This window comes from Rattus rattus, chromosome 5 (genome assembly GCF_011064425.1).
Source record: "Rattus rattus isolate New Zealand chromosome 5, Rrattus_CSIRO_v1, whole genome shotgun sequence".
In the NCBI taxonomy this organism is placed as follows: Eukaryota; Metazoa; Chordata; class Mammalia; order Rodentia; family Muridae; genus Rattus; species Rattus rattus.
The window spans coordinates 21,526,704-21,553,738 of record NC_046158.1 but is presented as its reverse complement, the minus strand read 5'-3'; the positions used below and the strand labels follow the sequence as shown (position 1 = coordinate 21,553,738).

Genomic DNA, 27,035 nt, shown 5'->3' with positions numbered 1-27,035 from the left:
TTCAAAGAAGGAATTGGTAGTGCTCCATCTGTTTCAATTTCTGTTTCCATAGTTTGGATAGTATTGGTATGAGGTCTTCTATGAAGGTCTGATAGAATTCTGCACTAAACCTGTCTGAACCTGAGCTCTTTTTGGTTGGGAGACCTTTAATGACTGCTTCTATTTCTTAGGAGTTATGGGGTTGTTTAACTGGTTTATCCGTTCCTGATTTAACTTCGGTACTGGTATCTGTCTAGGAAATTGTCCATTTCCTGCAGATTTTCAAGTTTGTTGAATATAGGCTTTTATAGTAAGATCTGATGATTTTTGAATTTCCTCTGAGTCTGTAGTTATGTCTCCCTTTTCATTTCTGATTTTGTTAATTTGGACACACTCTCTGTGTCCTCTCGTTAGTCTGGCTAAGGGTTTATCTATCTTGTTGATTTTCTCAAAGAACCAACTTTTGGTTCTGTTGGTTCTTTCTGTGGTCCTTTTTGTTTCTACTTGGTTGATTTCAGCTCTAAGTTTGATTATTTCCTGCCTTCTACTCCTCCTTGGAGTATTTGCTTCTTTTTGTTCTAGAGCTTTTAGGTGTGCTGTCAAGCTGCTGACATATGCTCTTTCCTGTTTCTTTCTACAGGCACTCAGCGCTATGAGTTTTCCTCTTAGCACAGCTTTCATTGTGTCCCATAAGTTTGGGTATGTTACCTTCATTTTCATTAAATTCTAAAAAGTTTTTAATTTCTTTCTTTATTTCTTCCTTGACCAGGTTATCATTGAGTAGAGCATTGTTCAATTTCCACGTATATGTGGGCATTCTTCCCTTATTGTTATTGAAGACCAGTTTTAGGCCGTGGTGGTCTGATAGCACCCATGGGATTATTTCTATCTTTCTGTACCTGTTGAGGCCCGTTTTTTGACCAATTATATGGTCAATTTTGGAGAAAGTGCCATGAGGATCTGAGAAGAAGGTATATCCTTTTACTTTAGGATAGAATGTTCTATAAATATCCGTTAAGTCCATTTGGCTCATGACTTCTCTTAGTCTGTCTACATCTCTGTTTAATTTCTGTTTCCATGATCTGTCCATTGATGAGAGTGGGGTGTTGAAATCTCCCACTATTATTGTGTGAGGTGCAATGTGTGTTTTGAGCTTTAGTAAGGTTTCTTTTATGTATGTAGGTGCCCTTGTATTTGGGGCATAGATATTTAGGATTGAGAGTTCATCTTGGTGGATTTTTCCTTTGATGAATATGAAGTGTCCTTCCTTATCTTTTTTGATGACTTTTAGTTGAAAATTGATTTTATCTGATATTAGAATGGCTACTCCAGCTTGCTTCTTCTGACCATTTGCTTGGAAAGTTGTTTTCCAGCCTTTCACTCTGAGGTAGTGTCTGTCTTTGTCTCTGGGGTGTGTTTCCTGTAGGCAGCAGGCATTCTCTATTCTATATGTCACACAATTCATATAAATTAATATAGTCCAATGTCTTAACTATACTGCTGCCTTCTATATTTTGCACCAAATAAAATATTTTAATATATTAATTAATTATCTTTTGAAGATTTATTTATTTTAATTTTATTTATATGAGTCTTTTGCCTGCATGTATGTGCATCACGCGTGGTGCCTAGTGTTGGTGAAGATCAGGGACCTCAAAATCTCTGAAATGAGAATTACAGATGGTAATGGGTTGCCAGGTAGGTACTGGGAACTGAACCTGGTTCCTGTGGGAGAGTAGACTATCTTCTTAACCTCGGAATCATCTTTTCAGCCCCAAATACTGACATACAGTATTGGCAAATACGAAGGCAGGTGACTAGTAATTAGTTAGAGCTGCTGCAACTCTTTCCTTCTGCTTAACTCCTTCCTTTCATTCAAGGACTCCCAACTCAACGAACTTGAGTAACTGGCAGCTACTAAGTGCCACACAGAACTGGCCCTCTGGGTCAGAGCTGCCTCTAACTCTGTCTTATCATTCACATTCCAACATGGCTCTGACAGACTACGGCACAACATATTCTCTAGATCACTTAGGGCAGCTTCTCCAGGCCTGGTGGAGGAGAGGACAGGCTTTTCCTCAGAAGCAGAGAGAACACTGGGACTCAGCTAAGGGGTGTAAGGGAAATTCGGAATCTTAAACATAAACCTTTTCCAGAATAAAACCACAGCATCTTTAATCAAGGCCTGGCAACCATTGTATCATTTCTCCTAGGCTCTAGTTGGTAAATGCAGCAATCCCACTAGGCCTTTAATACTTGGTTAGAAATGAATCCAAGAAATTGACTAGCAAGACAATTCATGCGGTACAAACACAGATCTGTAATTCTCTTCCCCATTACCACAGAACAGTTAGCCCCTACCCAGAATTCGCTTTGAAGACAATGTGTGCTTGGAAGAAACTAGGCGCACCGAAAATGCAGCCAGAAGTAATAAATAAGGACTGCCAGAAAAAGAGAAAGTCAATGAATTTCTTCTGCAAATCAAATCCATTGTCAGTTTGTGACAATCCCGAAGGTTGGATTGGAGGTTTACAATTAGTGAGTTAACCTTTGTCAGCAATGGAAAAGTGAGTTTCCTTTCACCTTTGTATGATTAAACAGCTGAGAGAATTGTATCTCCCTGTATGAGGAGATTTAAAATGACAAAGCAAATGCTTTAGTATGGAATTAATCCTTCCAGTCGTTCCCACAGCCCCATGGGACTCAGCTCCTGCAGGATTCTTCTCCCTCAGCAGGACAAAGATCTTCTTCTTAGCAGCCAAGCCCAGTCAGGCTGGCATCTTCCCACCTCCTACCTTCCCTGTAGAACTTATTCAAAGGGAAGACAAAGGCTCTGTGAGGGGCTGCCCAGTGCCCAGCTCAATGTGGTGTTTTATGTTCCCTCAAATATTATCTCAACCTTATTGTAGCCAAAAATTAAAAACAAAACAAAGCCCTAGAACAGATTTGTGAAGCAATTTAGAATCCAAAAGGACTAAGATATTTTTTTTTAATTTATTCTTAATTAGTTTGTAAACTGGACCTTACTGAGACTCCAAAATCAGTAAGCCACTTGCAGACAAAGACGATTTCAATTATGAAGGGCATGCCAAATGCAGTCCTTTGTTCTTCCTAAATTTCGCGCCTTTAAAAGACATCTCTTAGCTGGAGGTGCTATTCTATATTAAAAGAGGATTGCGCGGCAAACACGACCAGTGGCTGCAGAGCAAAGAGCCATTATTTTATCACCTGCCAAATATAAACTCGCTCGTTCTGGTTCCCTCCCACCAGGCCACCGCTTTCCCTACCATCTATCAGACCAATGGGCTAAGGCAGGTTCGTTCCTTATGGCCTGGAGTCCTCCCTGATCATGGCTGACAGACAGTCTACCTACCCTTTCTTGCACCTCATGGTAGATGTCATGTTTGGGCAGCTGGGTTATGCTCTCGAGGTTTCTCTAGGCTCCTGCTGTGGCTGCCATATCTCTATGGCCTGCGATGGCTTCCTTCAGGTATAATAAAGCGATTCTGCAAATCTCACTTTGCAATAACCACAGGAACAGAAATTGCATTAAGCTGATTAGGTGTAGTCATAAGAAGTATTCAGAAAGGTTAGCTGGATATGGTGAATGTCGTAGTTAGACCAAGATAAAAAATCACTTCGTTAGCTGAGAGTGTTTTCTCATTGGTAACACCCTATATTAAGGTGCCATTTATGAACAGTTTATTATTATTTATTAATGTGTGAGGCACGTTAGAGAACACAACATAACAACTTAAATCCATGTATTAAAGATGCCCATACATGGTTTAATACGATTTACGTCTTATAATATTCTTTAAAGCAGCCTCCCATAGTCTCATCCGTTAAACATTTATTACTAATGCATTTTATAACATGTTTTATAATGCATTATTTGGGAAAGTAGCAGCATTTAGTGATTATTTCATAAATAAGAATAAAGCACTTATAAATGGCACCTTAATTTAGAGCGTTACCTTCACATTACCAGAGAACTGCTTACTATCTATCTCATTCGGGAATCTTCTCTAAATGCAGTGCTTAATAAAACAAACACTACATTCTATTTTCCCCCTATCTGATTAAAAGGTTACTGAGTCATTTTTTCCATCTGCTTTCAGATAGATGTTGGTAGCTCAGGGGCTTCGGGGTGAAGTCGTGATGAAGCCACACATTCGCTTCAAGGCGATTTCTGAAAAGACGGTAGCGAAACCGAGGACGACCTACCACGTTAGGGAGAGCTTGCTGCTTGGGGTCTTTGTAAAATTCAAGTTTTCGGCCAGAGAGAACAATCCAGGAAGTAGACCAGTTTTTCCTTAGGGGAGAAAAAGATGAGTGCGTCATGAGTAGAAAGAACATCCAACAGCCATGTCAGGGACTGTGTGGTGAGTGCAGGCTAATTTTTGATGAAATTTTCTAGAAATCTATTCAAACCTGGTAAATGGTAAAAAAAAAAATTCAGATAATAATAAGAACACTCCAGAATTTAAAAACCCGTGATGCATAAATAAAATTTCCTCCTCTTGTAAATCCGCGTTGATACTCTTTCACTAGCCAATGCCTATATTTTGTGTATCCACTCATGTTCCTCTTCCCAGGATGGAAGCTGTAAGGTAGAAGGATGGGAGCCCACCCTATCTCTCTTTCTCATCGATGTAGTGCATCTCAGAATCTGACAGACCGACCACCTCACCCATCACTCTTTAAATCAAAATGATCTTGACCCTCACTAGCAATCAAAGAATTACAAGGACAAGAGAGGCCTGCTTTCTCCTTGCTCCCATGAAAGTGCCAAGGATGAAAAGAACCAACTTGGAGATCCATTGTTTCACATCATCTCTTCTGGAGTGCAGTTTAACAACATAGTTTCATAAAGTTTCGAAAGTTTATACAGAGCTTTTGCCTAGGCTTGCCCATTTCTACAAATTTTAATTAATCTTAAATGAGTTCCAGATTTCCAAAGCTCTGAATATTAATGTGAATGGTACATGACTTGGTAATTCTGCTGCTAACGTACAAACAAGCAGACAGACAGACAAAGCCAGGACACAAAATACAATTCTACTTTGGAAGAATGACCCCTGTGTTTAAGAATACTGACCTGGGAAGATTTCAACATTGACCATAATTTATACTTTACTCCATGCTATGCAATTTACCTAGGACTGTTTTCACCCAGCTCATCTCCTTCTGATTCTGATTATTAATTCCATCCATCAGAAGTCCAAATATTGCTGCCCTCAAAGTATATCCATGTCATGTAAGAAGATGAATTTAAAAAAATACATTCTTCCACTTCCATTGCCTTCATTAAAATACAAAGCCCCAGGCAAAGAAATCATTTCAATGTTATTGGGATATTTTCAGAGCCTAGCACAGAGGTCTGGAGAGTCTAGGAACTAACTGGACATTTATGTAACCAATGAACACATTGGCTGGCAAGAGTCTCTATGTAACCATAGTTAAACAAAGTGGGGAGAGCTTTATCCTTCCCTTTGTGTTTCTTAGTTGTACAATTGAACACACTGTTGCCTCTACAGCTCTTTCAGTGTCAACAAATGTTTCTTTCATAGGTGGCAAAACTATCAATAAGACTGTCATGCATAAGTTTCTACCCAATAAATTATATTGTTACAATTTTCTCAAGTTTAACCTTTATTTAAACATAATTGCATTGACTTTTACAAAAAGTGATGAAGAAAAGGTTTCAAAAAATCCCACAGTCAGATGAATAAAAATCCATACAAAATATGCCAATGTGACGTATTATCATGTACCCATATGCACCAGTTTTGTGTGAGTTCTTTCTACTTTGCCTATGGAATTGAGAGTTTTCATTACAAAGACAGTTTTGATTTGGTATGACTAATGATGGCAAAAAGAGTGGGGTGGCTCGTAATTCCTGAAGATTTCCTTTTTAAAAAGTTTTATTTATCTTTAGTTGATGTGTATTCATGATATGCCAGGATGTATATGCATATACATTGTGCCTGCAGAGCCAGAAGAGGGTGTCAGATCTTGAGTAAAGTGTAGTGTGGGCAACCACAATGGTGTTGCTAACCAAACATGGTCCTCTGGAAAAGTAGCCAGTGTTCCTAAGCACTAAGACTTCTCTCCAGACTCTTGAAGCTTTCTTTTTTCTCTTCCTTCCTTCCTTCCTTCCTTCCTTCCTTCCTTCCTTCCTTTCCTTCCTGTTTTATTTATTAGATTTATTTATTTATTTTATGTGAGAACACTGTCAGACACACCAAAAGAGGACATCAGATCCTACCACAGATGGTCGTGACCCTGTGGTTGTTGGGAATTGAACTCAGGACCTCTGGAAGAGCAGTCAATGCTCTTAACCACTGAGCCATCTTTTCAGCCCCCCCCATTTCCCCAAGGCTTTTTAAATCATACATTATTGCATTTTTAAAAAAAAGAACAGGTTAAACAAACATGCAGGAAACACATTCAGGATTTCATCACATGTGACCCCATGCTGTCGGACACACTTTTCTTCAGATGTGCGTCTTCTGAGTTCAGTCAGTGCCTCAATCAAATTATTAAATGTCCGAGAAAACTTAGCATTTTCTGTCTGGATCAGCACACATTCGTTTTTTCTAGATACCGGCTGTATTTAGGTGAATAAAACCTGTAGTAGCCTTTCCTTTATGCCATATCGGCTGACTCTAAAAGGAAGAGTGAGAGGTATTAGAGTACCGGGGCCACTGGTCAAGTCTAGTCAACTCTGTCACAGTCCTCTTGACCATTCGTGACCAGAGTGCGAGGCATCCTAACGCATGGCGAACCCATATTTAACCCACCTGCTATGCCTCTCACTACAATTTCTGGCAGGCTGCTCGTACACCGTACTTGCTCCCTATCTATAGAAGTTCCTAGAGAAATGGTTCTGGTTTGAATCTGTTTCAGATGTTGATCATTTATAGAACTTGCTGAAAAAAACACTTCTATTCTTTCAACTTCTAACTGGAGCGGGTTAGGCAGGAAGTCCATATATTTCGGTTACGTCATCCTTCTGTTGTAGGACTTTCCATGTATCCCTGCGAGGTAAACTAGAAGGACAAGCACTGGTGCCTAAGGACAAAAATTTGGGAAGCCTAGCCACGTGACTGTGTGTAATACCTATGTCTGGTGCTGTGGTACCTTGGCTTTGTCACTCTCAAACATCATCTTCATCGTATCGGAATGAAGAGGAAAGCTGAATCCTTCAGCGTGAAAATTATTTCATGTCATAACAAACAATAAAAGGCAGTAGATAAAGTTAAGACCCCCTTTCACTCCAATTTCTCTTATGACACCTTTTAAAAAAATATCAGTGGCATATTTAGTTTGAGCAATTAGTAAAAGTTTAATAGTCTAGCCAAAGTTTACACTCTTAGGACAAAAGGACCGAAGCTGCTAACATCCCCATGTGCTCATCCAGAAAACTCGTCTCAGAGCATTTATTAGATGACCTACTTATGACCACATGAGCATTTAAGGTCAAGTCCAATTTCTCTTAAAACCGATCTTGTCATATATGTAATCTAGGTCCTTATGCTGTATATTTAAAAAAGACTTAAACAGTGCTAAGTTGACTGGGGATATTGTCGATGTTGGCAACACAATCTTGGTTGACTTCACTTTCTTTTTTTTTTCTTTTCTATTTTTTGTAGCTGGGGACTGAACCCAGGGCCTTGTGCTTGCTAGGCAGGCGCTCTACCACTGAGCTAAATCCCCAACCCCCCACTGAGCTAAATCCCCCAACCCCTTGACTTCACTTCTTAAAACCATTTGTAGTTTGTGAGAACCAGTCATCCATTTGGGCTCTCTTACTAGTTTCCTTATTCTTTTGAAGAGAATTAATCATTGTAGCAGCCCCCAACTAGAGAGTTGAGATTCTTCTCTCCTTCTGAAACCTGTCAATACTCGGAGCTATCATGTTGCTTTCGCTCCCACTTGGTACACAGAATGCCAACTGCTTTTTCACATACATCGTATATTTTAACAATTTATTCAATAATGTTACCACACGTTTCATGCCACACAATTCTCAGAGCAGACGAGAAAAGTAAAGATGGTAAGGAAAAGATAAAAGTAGAGTAAGGCAGACCTCAAAGATTTATATCACTGACTAGAAGATAGACCTTAAAGATTGGAAAGAATCCATTCCTCTTAGTAGCTCTTCAAGGTAAATGAGGTGTCAGTATAACTGAGGAGAAAAATGAAGCTGACTGAGACTGTGTCCTACCTAAGGGCATACAGTCATGAGGAAGAGATTTAGGGATTTACCTCCGAAGCCCACCCCCATTCTGAAGGATCAGCTGTCTCTGGAGTGGGACCATGCACCTTCCTCTTATGCATACTCTATGCCGAACCTCATGGCAGGAGTTAGGAGGAGAGAACGTGCTCTTGGAAAAGCATGAGACCTCTTTCTCCTAGAAGCAGTGCTGCCTGTATTAGTGATTCAAGCCTTCTGTGCCACCTTCTGCAGGCCAAGTGTGTTCCTACACCAGTGGGGAGCAGCTAAAGCCTGTCTTCATAATAACACTGGGACATGGAGAAGAGTTTTAACCCTTTCATGAGTCCTTCCTTTCTTCCTTCCTTCTTTTCTTTCTTCTTTCTTTCCTTCCTTCCTTCCTTCCTTCCTTCCTTCCTTCCTTCCTTCCTCCCTTCCTTTTCACAAAAGGACAAAATTTAAGCTGTAAGGAAACATATAGCTTAGGAAATCAGGAGTCAGTAGCCCCTGGAATGAGCAGATCCCCACTCATACTTCCAGGTAGTCAGTGAAGAATTACAGCTAGTCTTTCCGTGCAGAAAATAGATCCGTGGGCAAGAAATGAAAACACGTCTTACATTTTGATGAATCACATGACATCTAATAGGATGAGAGGTTCTAACTATAATTCCAAAGCCAGACAGACCTAAATTCGTATCTGAAAAACTGATTTTGATACAGGCAATTGGCGAGGTATTTTAGGCAAGGGGAAAACTTCACATAGCTTACTAAAAGCAAGTTGTGAGTTGTAAAGTGGAAGAAATGGAAGAATGTGAAACAAAGCAAAACCAAAACAATAAAAGCCCCTGGCACAGGCAGCAGCTTGACATTCTACCAAATGGACACCGGATGGCAGCACAGAATAACAGCAGCGTGTACCTGCTTGACTGGAGGATGGAAATGACCCTTGAAGCTGTTATCAGCTTCCTAAGGGTCTAGGGCCTCCAACATGCTCATTCCTCTTCATGTCACAACTTTGTACCTTGCCCTCTGCCCCATGTTCTTTACATATACATATATTTACATATACATATACATATACATATACATATACATATACATATACATATACATATACATATACATATACATATACATATACATATACATATACATATACATATATCTCAGAAGCCAACAAATCCAGAGGCACTGATTGTTAAGATGACCTCATCAACTCCTCATTCTCTTTGTGTCACCTGCCTCGGTTACCTGGTTTCCTTACTGTGGAGTTGATTTGATTCTGGGCTGGTAATTTATTCAAATGCCTCTGAATAATTTACCATAATACCCTGTAGACTCTTAGACCAAGCAGCTTTGAGAACTTCTGTCTCCTCTCTCATATTTTAAGCTTCTGTAATGTACTAAAAAGGTGAACCAATGAGACAGTAGGTGCAAAATACACATTTCCTTTAGTGTTGCAAAAAGAGGAAAGAAAGGATGGATGGAGGGAGGGAGGGGGGAGAAAGAGAAAGACAGAGAGAGACAGGGAGAGACAGAGACACAGAACAACAGAGACACAGAGACAAAGATAGAGAGACAGACAGAAATAAGTTTTGTGTTGATTTATTGGCATGCTAAGCAAAAAGTGTCAACAACCTTGAGAACAGTTTTAACCCTTCCTTTCTTCCTTCTTTCCTTCCTTTTTTCCTTCCATTCTTTGCACAGAGGATACATACAATTCAAGCTGATAGAAAACATGTAGGTTAGGAAGTTATTAAGTTCACATTGAAGAGCACTTTAGTATATCTTCAGGAAGAAAGAAAGAGAGAGAGGAAGAGAGAGCGGAGGAGAAATAAAGAAAGGGAGAGAAAGGAAAAGAAAGAAAGAAAGAGAGAGAGAGAGAGAGAGAGAGAGAGAGAGAGAGAGAGACAGAGAGAGGAGGGGAGAGAGAGAGAGAGAGAGAGAGAGAGAGAGAGAGAGAGAGAGAGAGAGGAAGAAATTGATGACTGTATCAGCACACAGATGCACACGGGCACACACAATGACAGTCTAAGCGCCCGGAGCCTGTAAGGAGTGCAGGCACTGGTAAACGTGACAACTGCAACCATTTTCAGGTTTGTTTTCATGCTCGTTTTCCATCCACAGTCACACAAGCATTTCCATGCCCTTCGGAAGGGGAGAGCAACGTGAGATGATAATGTGAGGAGATGTAGAGTCACAGAGGGACCCACAAAGGAAGGATGCACACGCCGAAACATGTGTCATGATGAACTCGCAGAAGCACATGGGCAGGCGCTTTTGTAAAATGAAGCTCTAAGAACTAGAAAAACAAAACATAACAATCGAACAACCCTCCCCCTCAAAAAAAAACTATTACTAAGTCATCGCGGGGCTTCAGGGAATCCAGGGCTCCTTACAGCTTTGAGTATGAAATTCCCCAAATAAAAAGGTTCCCGAGATTCATCAGAAAAGCTGAGGCATAATTTCAAGGTTCATAATTAAAAATTAAAGTTGAATGCTGAGTGAATTCTGCTTTTAAGCCTGTCAGTATATCACAAGGGAAATGTGTATAACCTCATTTCAAAATAAGGCTAAGTTTGGGGCCCTTTATGAATGTAAGATTAAGCCAACAACTTCTCTCTCCTGCCACCTTCTCCTAGTCACATGAGTAATACTTTTTTTTTTCCTTACGGAAAAATACAGCGAATGACAGAAACCGACACAAATAAATAAGGTAGGAAAGACAAGATCAAAATAAGGAGCAATGTCAGATGTAGATGGCATAGCATGGCTTGATAGCGCAAAAACTTTGCCAAAGTTCCAAACATGATGTTTATTAAATTGCAGTTGAAGCTCTTGGGATCAAGGGTGGCAAATAACAAAAGAACAGCCCTTGCTTCTTGGCCTCCCACTGGAAAGTTCCAGATACCAGGGAAACTAGAGGCTCCCAGGAACAAACAGGATGACTGGCTGAAATATCCAACAAAGGGGAGATAGAACCTGAAAAACCACCTCCAGTAGATAGGCACAGCCCCCGAGGAAGGATGGGGCCACCACTCATCTCAAAAAATTTAAACCAGAAATGTCCCTGTCCAAAAGAAGGACAGGGACAAAAAATGGAACAGAGACTTAAGGAAAGGACATCCAGAGACCGCCCCACCTAGGGATCCATCTCATCTGCAGACACCAAACCCAGATACTATTGCTGAGGCCAAGAAGCCCTTGCTGATAGGAACCTGGTTCCCTGAGAGGTTCTACCAGCACCTGATCAATACAGACACATATACTCACAGCCAGCCATCAGACTGAGTCTGGGGACCCCAATGGAAGAGCGAGAGTAAGGACTGAAGGAGGTGAAGGGGATTGCAGCCTCATAGGAAGAACAATATCAACTAACCGGACCACACAGAGCTCCCAGGGACTAAACCACCAACCAAAGAGTATACATGGAGGGATCCATGACTCTAGGTACATATGTAACAGAGGATGGCCTTATCTGACACCAATGGGAAGGGAGGCTCTTGGTCCTGTGGACGCTTGATGCCCTAGTGTAGGGGGATGCCGGAGGCGGGAGTGGATGAGTGGGTGGAGGAGCACTCTCATAGAGGCAAAGGGGAGGAAGGAGAAAGGAAATGGGTTGGGGGCTTGAGGAGGGGTAACCAGGAAGGGGGATATCACTTGAAATGTAAAAGAATAAAATGATTAATATTATTAATAATATTAATAAGAAGAGGAAGAGGAAGAGGAAGAAGCAAACGTTTATGTTTCAAGCAGGCCAGGGTTAGATGCTATGCAACTACATCCATAAGACTCTGGAGGAAGGAGCAGTTAAGACAATGGTTTTTCCATTTGAAAAACAGGAAATGACCGTGAAGCACATAACCTAATGGGACTTCAGTATCACTGCTATCACAATCAACCATGTGCTTGACAGGATAATCATTTATTAATACCGCTCATTAGCTCATTAAATTTTATTAAAATGATATAAGATTCTTGATAAATGGGAAACAGTCCACAGACAAATCTCACCCAAGCAATACAAATTATGCTAACTAGGTGACATCATTTAATAATTATTAAGTTTTCCATGGGAAAAAATTGCCATAATTTTTCAAGGCTATGACCAAACTGACCCTTTGGTTGCTGATAAAAATATAGACTTTGGACAAGCAATAGCAATATATAGTAAGATTAGCAAGGTTCTTTACTTTATGTGTGGGTAAAGGTCGGGGCACATCAGTGTGCTTATACTCATGTGTGTGGTGTAACATGTGCATGCATTTGTGTGTGTGTGTGTGTGTGTGTGTGTGTGTGTGTGTGTGTGTTTATTACTTACTCCTGTGAGCACTGGTATCGAGGTCAGAAGAGGGTGGTAGTTGGTAATTGTCTTCTATATCTCCTTATTTTGTTGTAGCTTGGCTGAGGGGGAGTGAGCTCCTCATACACATCTGTCTCTAATTCTGCAAGCCCCTTTCCCGTGGGACTTAGGGATGGGAACTCAGGCCCTACTGCAGGAAAAAATGTTACCTGTCACATTATTTCCTCAGCCCCTAACACTCTTTAGCAGCCAAGCAATTTGAAAGGGTCATCTAGCCTTAGAATTAAAGTGGAGAAAATATTTTTATATTTGGTTGTGAGCCTAGCCTTTAACGGCTGAGCCATCTCTCCAGCCCGAGAAAATATTTTTAAATGTCAATAATTATGCTGTGTACTATAGTTATAATACCTTTAGCATAAAACTTGGCTCAAATTAAAAATTAAATAAAAAGGAAGTTTGAAAGCATTTGCCGTACAGTAGCACATGAACAGGTCAGGATAGCAAGTGTACAAAAAATGGTGACTACTACATTTAACATGTTCAGCTTGAACGTATTTATAGTACATGTAATAACGAACTCCAGAAATCTAGGGGAGATATTTGTAATGCCAAAAACTAACAATTATCTATAATAGATTGTAATATAGTATGCATTCTCTCAAACAATAAGAAGAAAACACACTCAGTAAAAGCTCCATGAGTATGCATTTCTTGAGAGGCAGAATTTGAGTGACTCCAGATGAGTAACGAGAGTTACATCCAACTGCAACAGCAGTCAGTCAAATGGGAAGGAAGACGCATTAGGGGAGTACACTGTGGCCAGACACTTGACAATATAGAAGCATACTGCAAGGTGGGATTGTAGAGAAAAGGAATCCCTTTGGCAATGCAGAGTAATTGTGTGAGGTGCAGCAGTCATTCAAGAGAGCACGGCAGTGGAACAGAGAAGATGCTCGAGCGATCTTAACTGGTGAGTTCATTTCCCAGGGAGCACTTCTAACAGGTTCCGAAGAAACAACTGTGTGTGATTTCTTGCAATGTTTTAGGTTTTGGAGAGTTAGAGATAACTTAGAGGAGTTTGTGCCTGGGAGACTTAAGAAAATAAAAGTTGGTGCAGATACAGAGTATCGAGTGGGCAACACCTGGAAGAACATGGTCTTTGACTATGGCACCACAACACATATCTGTGTATTAGTATTGAATGGACATAGCAAGAAACCTGAGCTTTTGAATACAAACTGTTTATGCAATCTAGAATACATTAATTCTCGCATTATTACAAATAATTATTTTGTTGATTTGTTTTGAATACCATACATAAAAAGAAATGTCCAGATAGGGGATTTGAAGACTAATTAGAGCACGTATACACAAGAGATTGATATTCCCATTAGAGCATATTTACACAGAAGATTGAAATTCAAAGTAGAAGAGAATATAAATAAAACCACCCAGGGGTCTTGCCCACAAAGATAATACCGCAGGGCTCCACCTGAAGGATAGCATCAATTCAATTCACTGCACCTGAGAATTATAGAGCAAGAACTAAAATTTACAGAACTTTAAATATTCTGAAGAATGTATGGCATGCAAAACTGAATGAGAAACCAATAACATAGAATACAGATCAATGCAGAAGCCTCTATGAATTTAAGCTTCAATCAAGACAGTGTACACACGTTCAGTATGTTTCTATGCAAACAAAAAACCACACAGTAGTGCATACACTGAAATGCTGCATTGTGTTCCCAGGAGTAGGAAGGAAAAATGGCTCTCAGCATGCTTTAGATCCCTCCCTCCAGGTTGGCTAATAGAATACAGATGAAGGGTGTCCGACAGCCACCACAGAGGACCGTCACCTAGTTTTCATGGCCTTCCTGTTTTCTGAGAGGCTGGAGGGTGAACTGGTCAATGCTGTCATATGTGGCCATCCCAAACCCAATGAGGAATGGACTCAGCCGGGATGTCTTGAGTGGGGTTAGGGGTGGGAGCTCATGGGGTTGGTCAGGTAAGAAAGCGTCTTGGTTTACTCATCCTGACCGTGGTCCTACTGCACCCTCCACGTGCCTGAGCTGACGACCGTGGCATGTGGTGTGTGGAAAGGAAGGGCAGGTGGGCTGAGCTACTCTGTCAATAATGCCCACCTGTTGCTCTGTTAAAGCTTGACTGAGGGTTCTCTGGAGACAGAGAAGGCCAGGCCTGAAGCTGCTGTGGACTTGATCTTATCTCCCTCTGGCCCTCTTGAGGGAGGTTGGTTGCTACGCTGCTCACAAGAAACAGTCCTTGGGAAGAAACTAGCCCCTTTCCTATTTAATATTAGATATTATTAGATAGATTCTGGTGTAAGAATCAGAATTATAAGTGCTACTTCTATTTTACTTCTTCGAAATTATTATAGACACTATTCATGATAGCCATCAAGCCAAAGGATATTTTATTCTCTAATGTGAGCCAGGACATCTTTCTAGTAACATATTATATAATTCAATTAAGTATAGTTCCATTGTGTAGCTGATTAGAATATTTATATATTCTAGTAATATAATATTTATATTATAATAGTAGGACACTCATGAGGAAATGTTATTTTTACTTTGAGTACTTCCACACACCTTAATTTTTTGCATAATTACTATAAAGCTAAATATAGAATATACTTGATGCAAGTATTAGCGAAATTTCTAAAATAAACATGGTTATTTTAAATCCCTCCTCATACAAACAACATAGCTAGTATCTTTCTTGACCAAACAATCAACTTGTCAACTTGTCCTTTTTTTCTTGAACATCTCTGTTGTTCCTGCCCCTCACCCTAGGGAGGGTTTTTCTTTTTTTTTATCATCTTAAAATTTCCCTCACCGTACTCTGTTCATGATTTTCTTTTTCTTTTCTTTTTTTCTAAATGATTTTATTTTGAACTACAAATATGGTTCAAATCTTCCATCCCTAAAAAAAAAAAAAAAAAAAAAAAAAAAGCTTCCCAGGCTATTGCATAGAGATCTTTCCATGCTGCAAATGAATTCATTCAACAACTCAATCTGTTAATCCAGAAATCATGTTTCCCTTTTTATGTTTTAAAGATTTCTAGTCCTAAGAAGACGAGACGTCAGCCACTTTTACATTCTGGGCAACGCTATAGAATGCAATGTCTTTCTTTGAGAAGTATAATTATTTTACCAATAAGGGTGTCAACAATGGTAACAGAAGGGACTGTTCTAGTTAGGTCTGGATGGCCTTGCTTCTCAGACAAAAGCACTGACACAAGCTGAGGAAGTGGGAGACTGTGTAGTTATGTAACAGAGAGTTGAAGAACTTTCATTACCTTAGTTTCTTTCCTCCATCTGCAATTTTGGCTTTTTGAAGATACCCTTCTTTTTCGACCATCTGCAAGAAAAACGTGTATGTTAAAACGGTGACAAACTCTTATGCATTTCAGTATGAATGAACCCAAGCTTTCTAAGCAAGTCATCCCAATGATGGAAGCTTCCAGTCACAGAGCTTCATTAATAATGCATACAAGACTTATGGGAAGCGCATACGAGATCTAAGTCTTTACAAGCTTTACATATCAAACGATAGATTGTAAGGATGTATATGAATGGATCGTTTGATAGTGATACAGCACCATTTTCTACCCTTTACGTTTCTGGGAGTCACTTCCTTAAAATATTGACTTCAAGGATAAAACAAAGAGAAATGCAAACCTTTCCGAAATCCTACCAGGAAAGCTCTTCCTTTGCACCTCCCCATACACCTGCTGAGATCAGGAAAAAGGAAACGGAACAAGAAGCGAGCCTGATGAATCATGGGAAGACATTGCAATGGTAACATTTTGTGCATTTTGCCCCGTTAGCCAGAGACAAAGTAGCCATTCTCTGGTTGCCGACTGAGCTGTATAACTTCTTTGCTTTGCCGGATTGTACTGTCGGCTTTCATCCTCACAGACTTGCACACTCCCTAAAGGGTTTGGAACGATTTACTATAACACAACAGAGGTGTTCAATAAGTCCCAACCAAAATACATACAAATGCAGATCTTAGTATGTTGATTCCCAGCGAAGTCAATATGGTGGTTTCAGTTTAATGCTGGTCTATTTGTGCCCTCCTGACTTCCTGGTCACCCTATTCCAGTTCTTGGCCTGTGCTACCTTACAGGAGTAGCACACTTTCCTCATGTTCCATCCATGTCTAACAGCTGAGGGACATATTTCCCCAGTGCCACCAGTGTGGTCAAAATCTCTGGGCATAATATTCCATCCATTATGTCTTCATCTTGAAAAGCCCTATATATGGGAAACACAATTTTAACCTCTTTTAAATTCAAGCCATATGGCTTTTGTCCGATGTTCTTTCTGTTGTTCGTTGGATTGTCTTTGAGGCTCCCCACTCCCAATTTCCACTTCATTGTCTCCTTATCACTCTGCTCACCCTCAGATAACGTAATGGCTTGGATTGTTTACTACACCTATGCTCTAAGCCCACTGAAGACAAAGGATTGTCCCTTTCACGTGCTGTGGGAACCCAGAGTCACCGTATTGGATTGTATGAACAAATACACACATGAATGGATAAGCGAATGATATTTAAACTTTTTACAGAAAGTTGTAAAAGTCAAAACTCTTCTTGGGTAAGAGGAAAAGACACTATGGAGTAGTGAGTTGTCCCAGAGACTAACATGGTTCCATGTAAAGAGTTGCCCTTGTAAGATTTGCTCTGCTACAGAAGATGCCGATGTGATCTTTCCTTGGCTCCTATATTGTTCTATTCCTAATGCATCAGAAAGTACTTATCTTTCACATTACATTTTCTAAGTGAATTTGTAATAAATTAACTGTAGGAAATTATCAGGAGAAGGACAATGGATGGTGGCAAAATATTTTTTTCACATAGGTTTAGAAGATGTTTCTTCCTTCAGTATGTTTGCCACAAGTCTCCCCTTTGAAGCTGACCTTTAGAACTATGGTGTGCATTGTGTCATTACACATTGTTATGCTTAGTTACATCTCTCTGTGTGCTGTGCCCACCTCCTTAATCTGTGTATACTGTCCCTCTCTTGGGTACCAGAGAATTTTGTTACCCTCTAAATTCCAACATGCTTTCTGGGCCATAGAAGCCCCAGAAACTGTAATGTTGCAGTCTTTTCTGCTTTTAATTCTCTTAGTACCACCGAAAACAGTTGCATTGATCTAAGCCTGTGGTGTGCATACATGCTTACAGTCTAAATGTGTGACACGAGTGTGCTTGGGCTTTACACCCATGTCTTAACTCTCTCTCTCTCTCTCTCTCTCTCTCTCTCTCTCTCTCTCTCAACCCCCCCCTCCCCCCCCCCCCCCCCTCTCCCTCTCTCTCTCTATCTCATACACGGGCCTACTTCTGGGATCTGTTGTTCCTCTCTCCACCTTGTTTCTCTTTCATTATTGATGCACACTTACATTCCCTCAGCACATTTTCAATTAATCGCACTCCATCCTCTCAAATACCAGCCACTATGCATGCACAAGAGTTGAAAGATTAACAAGACAGGTCTGGTCTTACTCCAGCTTAACCCCTCGGGGCCCACATCAAGACATCCCTTCTTTGTAGGGAACTGATTCAACGCTTGCACTAAACAGTCTAAACAAGCTACATTCAGATGCCACACTGACCAGAAAGGCATCCCAAAGGTAAGCTTAATGATGGGAATATTTAAGGGATTGCTAGCACACCCCTGACTTTCCCAGCGTTCTACACCGCAGGGAAGCAGCCATTCTGAGAGGCTTAGGCTGGGTGGAAGGAGGTGTCCATGTAAACAGAAGATTGCTATGTATTGGACATCTGCGTTTATATGTGGTACCTTGTTCATTGTGTTCTTAGTCCCATGGTCTGAAAGAACAATGATCTGTAAATGTCAGTTTATAGTTCGAACATCAGGTTGTCTAGTCTTCAGTCATTTACACACACACACACACACACACACACACACACACACACACATATATATATATATATATATATATATGCTTTCAATTTAAGTTTAGATTCCTCTCATGGCAGATTGTAGGCCAAACTGAAATTCATTAAAGGAATAGAAGCAACCGAACCATGTATAAAGAAATATCACCCAGCCTTCGGATGCTAAATGTGGCTTTGGGAGCTATTTCTTCAATGTCGGCTAGAATCCCTATTTAACGTTGTGTGGCAGGAAAGATCAGCAGTTTGTCCAGGCTGGATGCCAGCCAGTCTGCCAGCACTGAGGAAGTGCTTCCGCAGCATCCTGTGCGCTGAGACGCAGCTAAGGAGAACGAATGGCACTGGGATTTCGAGACAGTACCTGTTTATAAACCAAGGTTGGACACACAGACAGGCCGAAGAGAAGAAAACTTTTGACTAATGGTCCCAAGTGTAACAAACATGAACCTATCATCTCTCATACAGACGTTGCAGCTTATTTTTTTTTCAATGTGAATGTCTCATGTTAGCAGATACGATGCCTACAATAGGTTTCATAGATCTATAGGGGTCCACTGGACAGTTTTGCTAAAATAAAACGAAATAAACTTGATTGAAACATTCACCCAATTTTGTTGACAATTTGGCTTTCGGCCGCATAGCTCTTTCGCTTTATAATATTTGCTCCGCTGACGTGTTGAAATTTTTATTCTCTCTTCCTTGGTTCTTCATCTGTTCTTGTAGACAACCACTGAAGCCATATTTAGCTTTGTAGGTCATCTGATAAAGTCAGTGACTTAAGTAGTGGGAGTCAGAATATGCCCCTCCCCCTTTGTACTTTTCAAGGAAGTACCATGTGTCTCTATAAACGCTAATGTTATTGGCAGTTAGGATTTATCAAATAAATCTGAGACAAGCCTCCATGTGAAACTCGGATTGTCCTTCTGAAAGAGGACTCACTCTGTTAATCATGTGTACGGCTGACCCATCTTCTAAGGGAGGTTACTATAACCACAACCCCGAACCACTGAGGTTTTCAAACAGACCTGGCATTCCTATTTCATGGGAAAGTAAGTGCTAAGGTTTTCATAGCTCACAGTGCTTTGCTGGTATTCCTGTTCGTTGACTTCTATTAAGACACGTCAAATGAAGACACGTCTTCTCATATCATTTTTATACACCCCAATGTTCCTCTTCCCTTCAGTAATTGCCTTTCACTTTTCTCCTATACCCAGAAAGAGACATTTTTGTCCTTTCTTCTGTATGTGCTTTCTTTCTATTGACATTGTTCTCAATTTACCTCAGGATGCTAATCCTGGTGGTTAACTTGAGTTGGATTGAGGAATGAGTGTGAGCATACTCAAGCACACCTCTGGGCGTGACTCTGCAGGCATTTTTATGCCATTAAAGCATTAATTCAGATTTTAATACACTATTGGGAAGTGCTGGGACAGTGAAAGGCACTGCCTGGCTTAAGGAAGTAGGGCAATAGCAGGGAGCAAGAAAAGACAAAGGACAGGGTGGGAGAGAATAGGGGACAGGAAGAATAGTGGAAGAGGGGGTGGAGAAGTTCTTGGAGACTCTCTTTTACTTGTTCCTGCTCTGATTCTTCTTGACCTCTATGAAATGAATAATGCCTCTACTACATATTCTTGCTGCCTCTGAGGGCCTGCAATCTCACACTTGGCCCTTTGTAAATGTGACATAAATGAAGTGTTCCCTGAGATATTTTCTCAGGTTTTTGTTTGTTTGTTTTGTTATTAATGATTTTTAAATGTTTGTTATTGTTTGATTTTTTATAGTTGTTATTGTCGATGTTTTTGTGTTTTTAAATCATTAACTGCAAGCAAGCTAAGAGACATATACTCACATTCACAAACACACACACAAATATCACACACACACACAAATATCACACACACACACACACACACACACACACACCAAGAGTAAGCAAAAACGTTAAGACATGTTTTGTGCTGGACACCTACACTTCATCATGAAGCCTGTCATGGAGTGTGGCTGATATCACACAGTCACTTCATGGACAGAAACTGACTTTCCCTTTCTGGACAGTTATCAAGTGCAAATAGTTCCTTTGGTTAATATTGTGCCCACTGCTCTGCCTCTGGGTTGAGATTTTAATGGCTTTAACTTGTGCAGATCTTACATGTGTGAACTTGTGTCAGAGTTTTTGTGAGTGTGTACGTGCATCAGACCTGTATTATCTGGAAAACCCTGCTTCCTTAAAGCTACCCATTATTTCTAGCTTTTACAACATTTCCACCTATTTTCCTGTATTGTTTTTGGTTTTGTTTCTCTGATTGGATTTACAGTTCGCTCCATAGGAGTAAGCTCATATCTCTTCTACAAACTTGGTCAAGAACCTTCTTTGTTCCTGTGATAAAATACTATGACCAAGGCAATTTATGGAAAAAAGAGTTTGGCTAATGATTCTAGAAGTAGAGGCAATAACAGTATGGAGGCGTGGCAACAGGTGGCTACAATGGAAAGTAAAAAATCTTCAATAACAAACACAAGCAGAAAGAACAAACACAACACCTGTCTCCAAGGTTGGACCATCTCCCCAAACAGTGCCATCAACTAAAGCCAAATGTTCAAATATCTCACCCTATGAAGCCATTCTCATACAAAACACCACAGGAACTTATATGACCTATGGTAAACCTATCATTAGTATTTTGTTAAATAGGGAAATGCCTTCTGAATACATATTTTTTCACATGTGGAGATAAGTGAAGCTCTACTTTTTCAGCAGAGAAGTGTCTTTGTGCAGAGGAGAGAAGTTAGCACAAAGGTCAACGGCGGAGCAAACTGCAGAGAAACAGTTCCATGGCATGCTTAGTCAAAAATGGGACGTCTTTCTCAATCTTTTCCAACAACACTCAGGGAATGTTGTGTAGGAGGAGTCCAAAGACTGTCAAGGAATCAGGTGAGACAGTATCTTCTGAATATTATAGAATCATTGCACCTATGAACTTATCAGAGCTGTGGTTGCCTACATGAGACCTACACAAGAACAAACCAGGCAACATTACAGCACAGAAGGAGGATGGGCACAAGAGCTCCTACCCCTATGGGGAAAGCAATTGACAATTGATTGTTGTTAAGGGCAGGAGGAGTGTAATCTATGGTACATTGACCATGTTCCACTAGCCATACACCTATACATGAGGGCAGCAATAATTGAATTTGGTGAATGGTGAATTATAGATGAGAGAGAGAGAGAGAGAGAGAGAGAGAGAGAGAGAGAGAGAGAGAGAGAGGAGGGGGAGAGAGAAACACATGATATGAAGGGATCCATGAGAGTTTCTCTGAAGGATGATGTTTTCAGATACAATGTGCTCACTGTGTAAATTAGTAAGATATACTATGTACATACATTTAAATTCTCTAGCTGAATGCAAGGATCACATAAAGAAGAGTTGAGCAGAAGTCCTGTGCATTACATACTTGAACATCCCACAGACCAGCTATGCATTCTTGAAAGAGTTCCTGAAGTGTGGCATGGTGGCTAATGACCATAACCTCAGCACTTGCAGAAAGAGGCAGGAAGGGCAACCTACCAGTTCAAGGCTAAGCTTGTCTACCTAAACTACTAAACTTACCTTGTGAGTTTCAGGTAAGCCAGGGCTACATCATTGTGGGAGCTTGCCTCAAAGAAACAAAACCAAGGAAACAAGAGACAAGCACCCAAAGAACCAAAATGAAAACAAACGGCAACCAACAGATTGGGAAAAGATCTTTACCAATCTTATATCTGATAGAGGGCTTATATCCAAAATACACAAAGAACTCAAGAAGTTAGACTCCAGAGAGCCAAATAATCCTATTAAAAAGTGGGGTACAGAGCTAAACAAAACATTCTCAGCTGAGGATTATCGAATGGCCAAAAGGTACCTAAAGCAATGTTCAACATCCTTAGTCAACAGGGAAATGCAAATCAAAACAACCCTGAGATTCGACCTCACACCAGCCAGAATGGCTAAGATAAAGCCTCATTTGACAGCAGATGCTGGCGAGGATGGGGAGAAAGAGGAAAAATCCTCCATTGTTGATGGGATTGCAAACTGGTACAACCACTCTGGAAATCAGTCTGGAGGTTCCTCAGAAAATTGGACATTGAACTACCTGAGAACCCAGCTATACCTCTCTTGAGCATATACCCAAAAGATGCTCCAACATATAACAAAGACACATGCTCCACTATGTTCTTAGCAGCCTCATTTATAATAGCCAAAGCTGGAAAGAACCCAGATGTCCTTCAACAGAGGAATGGATACAGAAAATGTGGTACATCTACACAACGGAATACTACTCAGCTATCAAAAACAATGATTACATGAAATTCATAGGCAAATGGAATGAACTAGAAAATATCATCCTGGGTGAGGTTACTCAATCACAGAAAAACACACTTGGTAATGCACTCATTGATAAGTGGATATTAGCCAAAAAACTGGATTTACCCAAGATACAATCCACAGACCACAGGAAGCTCAAGAAGAAGGATGACCAAAATGCAGATGCTCCCACTCCTTCTTAAAAAGGGGGGAAAATCCATAGGAGGGAATATGGAAACAAAGTTTAGAGCAGCGACTCAAGGAATGGCCATTCAGAGCCTGACCCACATGTGGCCCATATATATATACAGCCACCAAAACTAGATAAAATTGATGAAGCTAAAAAGTGCATGCTGAAAGGGACTGGATATAGATCATTCCTGAGAGACACATCCAGAGCATGTCCAATATAGAGGTCAATGCTAGCAGCAGACCACTGAACTGAGAACAGGACCCCCTTGGGAGGAATTAGAGGAAGTGTTAAAAGCTTGCAACCCCATAAGAACAACAATGCCAACCAACCAGAGCTTCCAGGGACTAAACCACTACCGAAAGACTATACATGGACTGACCCAGGGCTCCAACTGCATATGTAGCAGAGAATAGCCTAGTAAGAGCACCAGTGGAAGGGGAAGCTCTTGGTCCTGGCAAGGTTGGACCCCCCAGTGCAAGGGAATATGGAGGGGCAGTAAGGGGGATGGATGGGGGGAACACCCGTATCGGGGAGGGGGAGGGAAGGGAATGGGGGCTTGTGGACAGGAAACCGGGAAGGGGACTAATGTTTGAAATGTAAGTAAAGAAATATATCTAATAAAATTAAAAGAAAGAAAGAAAGAAAGAAAGAAAGAAAGAAAGAAAGAAAGAAAGAAAGAAAGAAAGAAAGAAAGAAAGAAAGAAAACAAACCGCCAAAACTCTTGAGAGACTGATCTGGCTTCATGGTCTGGCTTTGGTGATTCTTCCTGTCACAGATCCCTTGCACTCTTTAATTCCCATGTGGAGTGTGCCTTCATGCGCACACCCTCTCCTCCTTGTCTTAGGGGTGTGTGGGATCATGTCTCACTCTAGGGTTCCTCAACTCTTTTCTAAACACTGGGTTTGGTGAAGCCCATGCTATGTTTGTCCAAGCTCCTGGCACCGCACCCCTTATTAAACCACTGTGTATTTCAAGGGAAACGCTATCCACGTGTTGTTGCTTTCTTTCTCACTAACTCATCAAAAGATCATTTTGAAAATGACATTAGAGCCTTTCGTGTTTAAGGGCTCCCGTGAACTTTCATTCGGAGCCTTTTGTGCTGAGCCAGCATGTCTCACTCATTCACCACCAAGAAATCCAGTTTCTGCTTAGGAGATGGGTTTAGGAAGGGTCTCTCTGTAGCTGGAAAACTTTCTTCGGTCTTCCGAAGGCTTTTCTTAGAATTCAACATTCAATATGTTCCCTCGGGAATTTCTGTTTCACGGCCTTTGCTTTCACTGCTGCTTGTTTTTTGACCATCAATGAAGTTTGCAGAGCATGGTCTTCCTTCTCCTTACTGTCCTAGCCTCTTACGATTACAATTCGTTTGTGTCGTAACCTAATTCTACTCTGTGGAAAGAGAGTCGCTCAATTCTAAGCGTCTTTGTTGTTGTTCATGTGCGTGGTTTGCTCTACGTTACAATTAGATGAATTATCAGTGGGGGACTTGGCTGGGGGACAAAGCTTAACTGCACTCTGGTTCCAGGGCTTCTACAATTCGTCTCCTCACCTGAAGCAGCTTCCCTTGAGGTAGTGCTCCCTCTGCTCATGCACCATGGCCCTCCTTCCTTGACCATCATATTCTACTCAGTATGGATTTTTTGTTTGTTTGTTTGTTTGTTTTTCATACACTGGATATGTAATCCTGGTTGGCTGCTGGTCTGGATACATCTATGTACTCAAGGCTGGCCTTGAACTTGCAGACTTCCTGTTTCTGCCTCCCAAGTGTTTGTATTATAGGCATGTACCACCATGCCTACCTCATCCTGCATTCTTGAAATTTTTCAAATACAATTGAAATAAATCTGTTCACCTATAACCTGAATGTGCTGTCTTTTCTTGAATATTTTTTTCTTCCTATTTTCATACCTGGCTTCCACGGCTCTTCTTATGGTGCAAATCTGATTTTAAATGACACTTTCAAAGAGTACTTGTATGATGACCCATGACTCTAAGATAGGTCTTTCCTCTCCCACAGACATTAGTGTAGAACAAAGCCTTTCTCTGGTCCTTGATGCGTCTGCTTATCCATAGATCTTTCTCCAAGAAAGACCATGACTTGTTTAATCTCTCTTTAGATTCCCATAGCCTAACCCTCTTCCTAAATGGCTGTGGCCTAGACAAATACATGAATGAGTAAGCAGTCTCCTGCTCGAGGAAATGAAATACTTAATTTGAAATGGTTTTTATAATAAAATGATTCAACTATATACATTATTATTATCTTAATTATTGAGATGATATATTTGGCAAACATAACTCTAACTTAGCAAAATGACATTTTGAAAGATTAAAGAGGTTTTTGTTTGTCTTTTCCAACTTAAAGAAACCTTAGCTAGTCAATAGAATTAGTCCCACAAAGTGACTACTCTTTTTTCCTTAAAATAAGAAAGTATAATATCTTCGTAATACATTTCATCTTCAAAGCCCCCGCAAGTATTAATTACTTCACAGAATGTTATCGTTCTTGAAAAGGTAACACCTGTAACTTAAGTTTATCTGCAAATGACTGATTTGCTCTGAGCCAGGACAACTTCCTGAGCTCTGCCCTCAAAATCCTCCCTGCTCAGGAGGAAGCAGATGATTCCCAAAAACCCACAGCGGGCTTTTGACTTCTGCAAGGTTATCCATAGACATGCCCTACGATGTTTCAATAAAAATAAAGAAGATAAAGATTTAACATGCTATAATCAGGGTGATTTTTCTTGAATCTTTGGTTAGGGGGAAAGTGCCTTGGAACTAATTGGGTCTCATGCACAGTATTAATGTGGGATATATTAATAGAAGATCAAGAAACAAATGCAGAGTATATTAGAGGTTTGTGTTGGGGTGTTTCATGTTTAAAGCCACTGCCTCATAGCCGCCTTAAGCAATCAGAGTTCTCCGCTCTGATTCGAGCTTCTTTCACTGAAGCCCTGTGATAATGCATCTGTGTGGCATTAATGCTGTATTTCTTTTTGAACTGTGGCCACTGTGAGCACTTTTAGACTCCAATTAGGCATGTTTCGAAAGTAACTGTCAAAATACACGTGTTGTTCTTTTAATTACCCATGTTGATCACAATCAGCGTTATTATAAGGGAACTGTAAAAAAAGTAGTGCATGGTTCCCCAAAGGAAACATGCACTTACTGGGCATCAGCAATGACCGTTTTCATTTTATAAAGTATAACATTTTACTCCAAAATGGGGAGGACCTAATGGATCATTTGAAAAGCTGTAACCAAAAGTGCAGTCTCACAATTCTTAAAAATATTTAAGAGGATTCTTTGAATAGGAGGTAAAAGAAGTGAGATTTTTACATCACAGCCAATGTTTTGAAAATAAATACACATGAGAATTCATGTTAAAATATAAACCTAAATAATAATATCGACTCAAGGAATTTAGATAATTGCTCCGAATTATTTTTGGTACATTGTTTCAGACATGACAGAGTGTCCTATAGATGCTGACAACAGAACACTGTGGATGACTGGGCCGCCGTGCGGAGGCATGGAGGAGATTGGGCGACCAGGAGATATCTTCATAATATGTTTCCTCTTCAAAGCCCTCGCAAGTATTAATTAATCCACAGAATGATAGCGTGCTTGAAAAGGTAACACTTATGACTTAAGTTTATCTACAAAGGCCTGATTTGTTGTGAGGAAACAAGCCCAAGTTGTAGGAAAAACTCTGCAGGTAGAGGAAGAGTTCAAGTTAATCAGATTTAAAGCAAACTTTGTGTCTTCTAGAGCATGTCTTCATAAGTGGTAATAGATAGTTTAAAATGTATAGATTTGCTTTGTGAAAGACTTCGTGGTTCTTTCATTGTTACATTTCATTTCATGACAGTCTACTCTCCAGATGGGAGTTTACATAACTGATAGCAAGTTTGCCTTTAAAATAAAAGTAAGAATCCGAAAGACGTCATAGAGGAAATGTTGGATGTTTCTTGTGCTCAGAAGACAAAGTTAAGTGTACGCTCAGAGACAGGATGCAGGGGAGCCCACATCAGTACCAGGAAGCA

At 40.4% G+C, this 27,035-nt stretch overlaps 1 protein-coding gene across 1 annotated transcript in view; it reads right to left on the bottom strand.

The window, feature by feature from the left end:
* The window catches only part of Arhgap15 (Rho GTPase activating protein 15), a 617,921-nt gene that overhangs the window by 508,405 nt on the left and 82,481 nt on the right, over positions 1–27,035 (bottom strand). Inside the window, exons 4-5 of the mRNA XM_032903250.1 lie at positions 15,826–15,887; positions 4,207–4,294 (exon numbers count right to left, since the gene is read on the bottom strand). Coding sequence (XP_032759141.1) covers positions 4,207–4,294; positions 15,826–15,887 — 150 coding nt within the window. The remainder of the gene's footprint in view (positions 1–4,206; positions 4,295–15,825; positions 15,888–27,035) is intronic.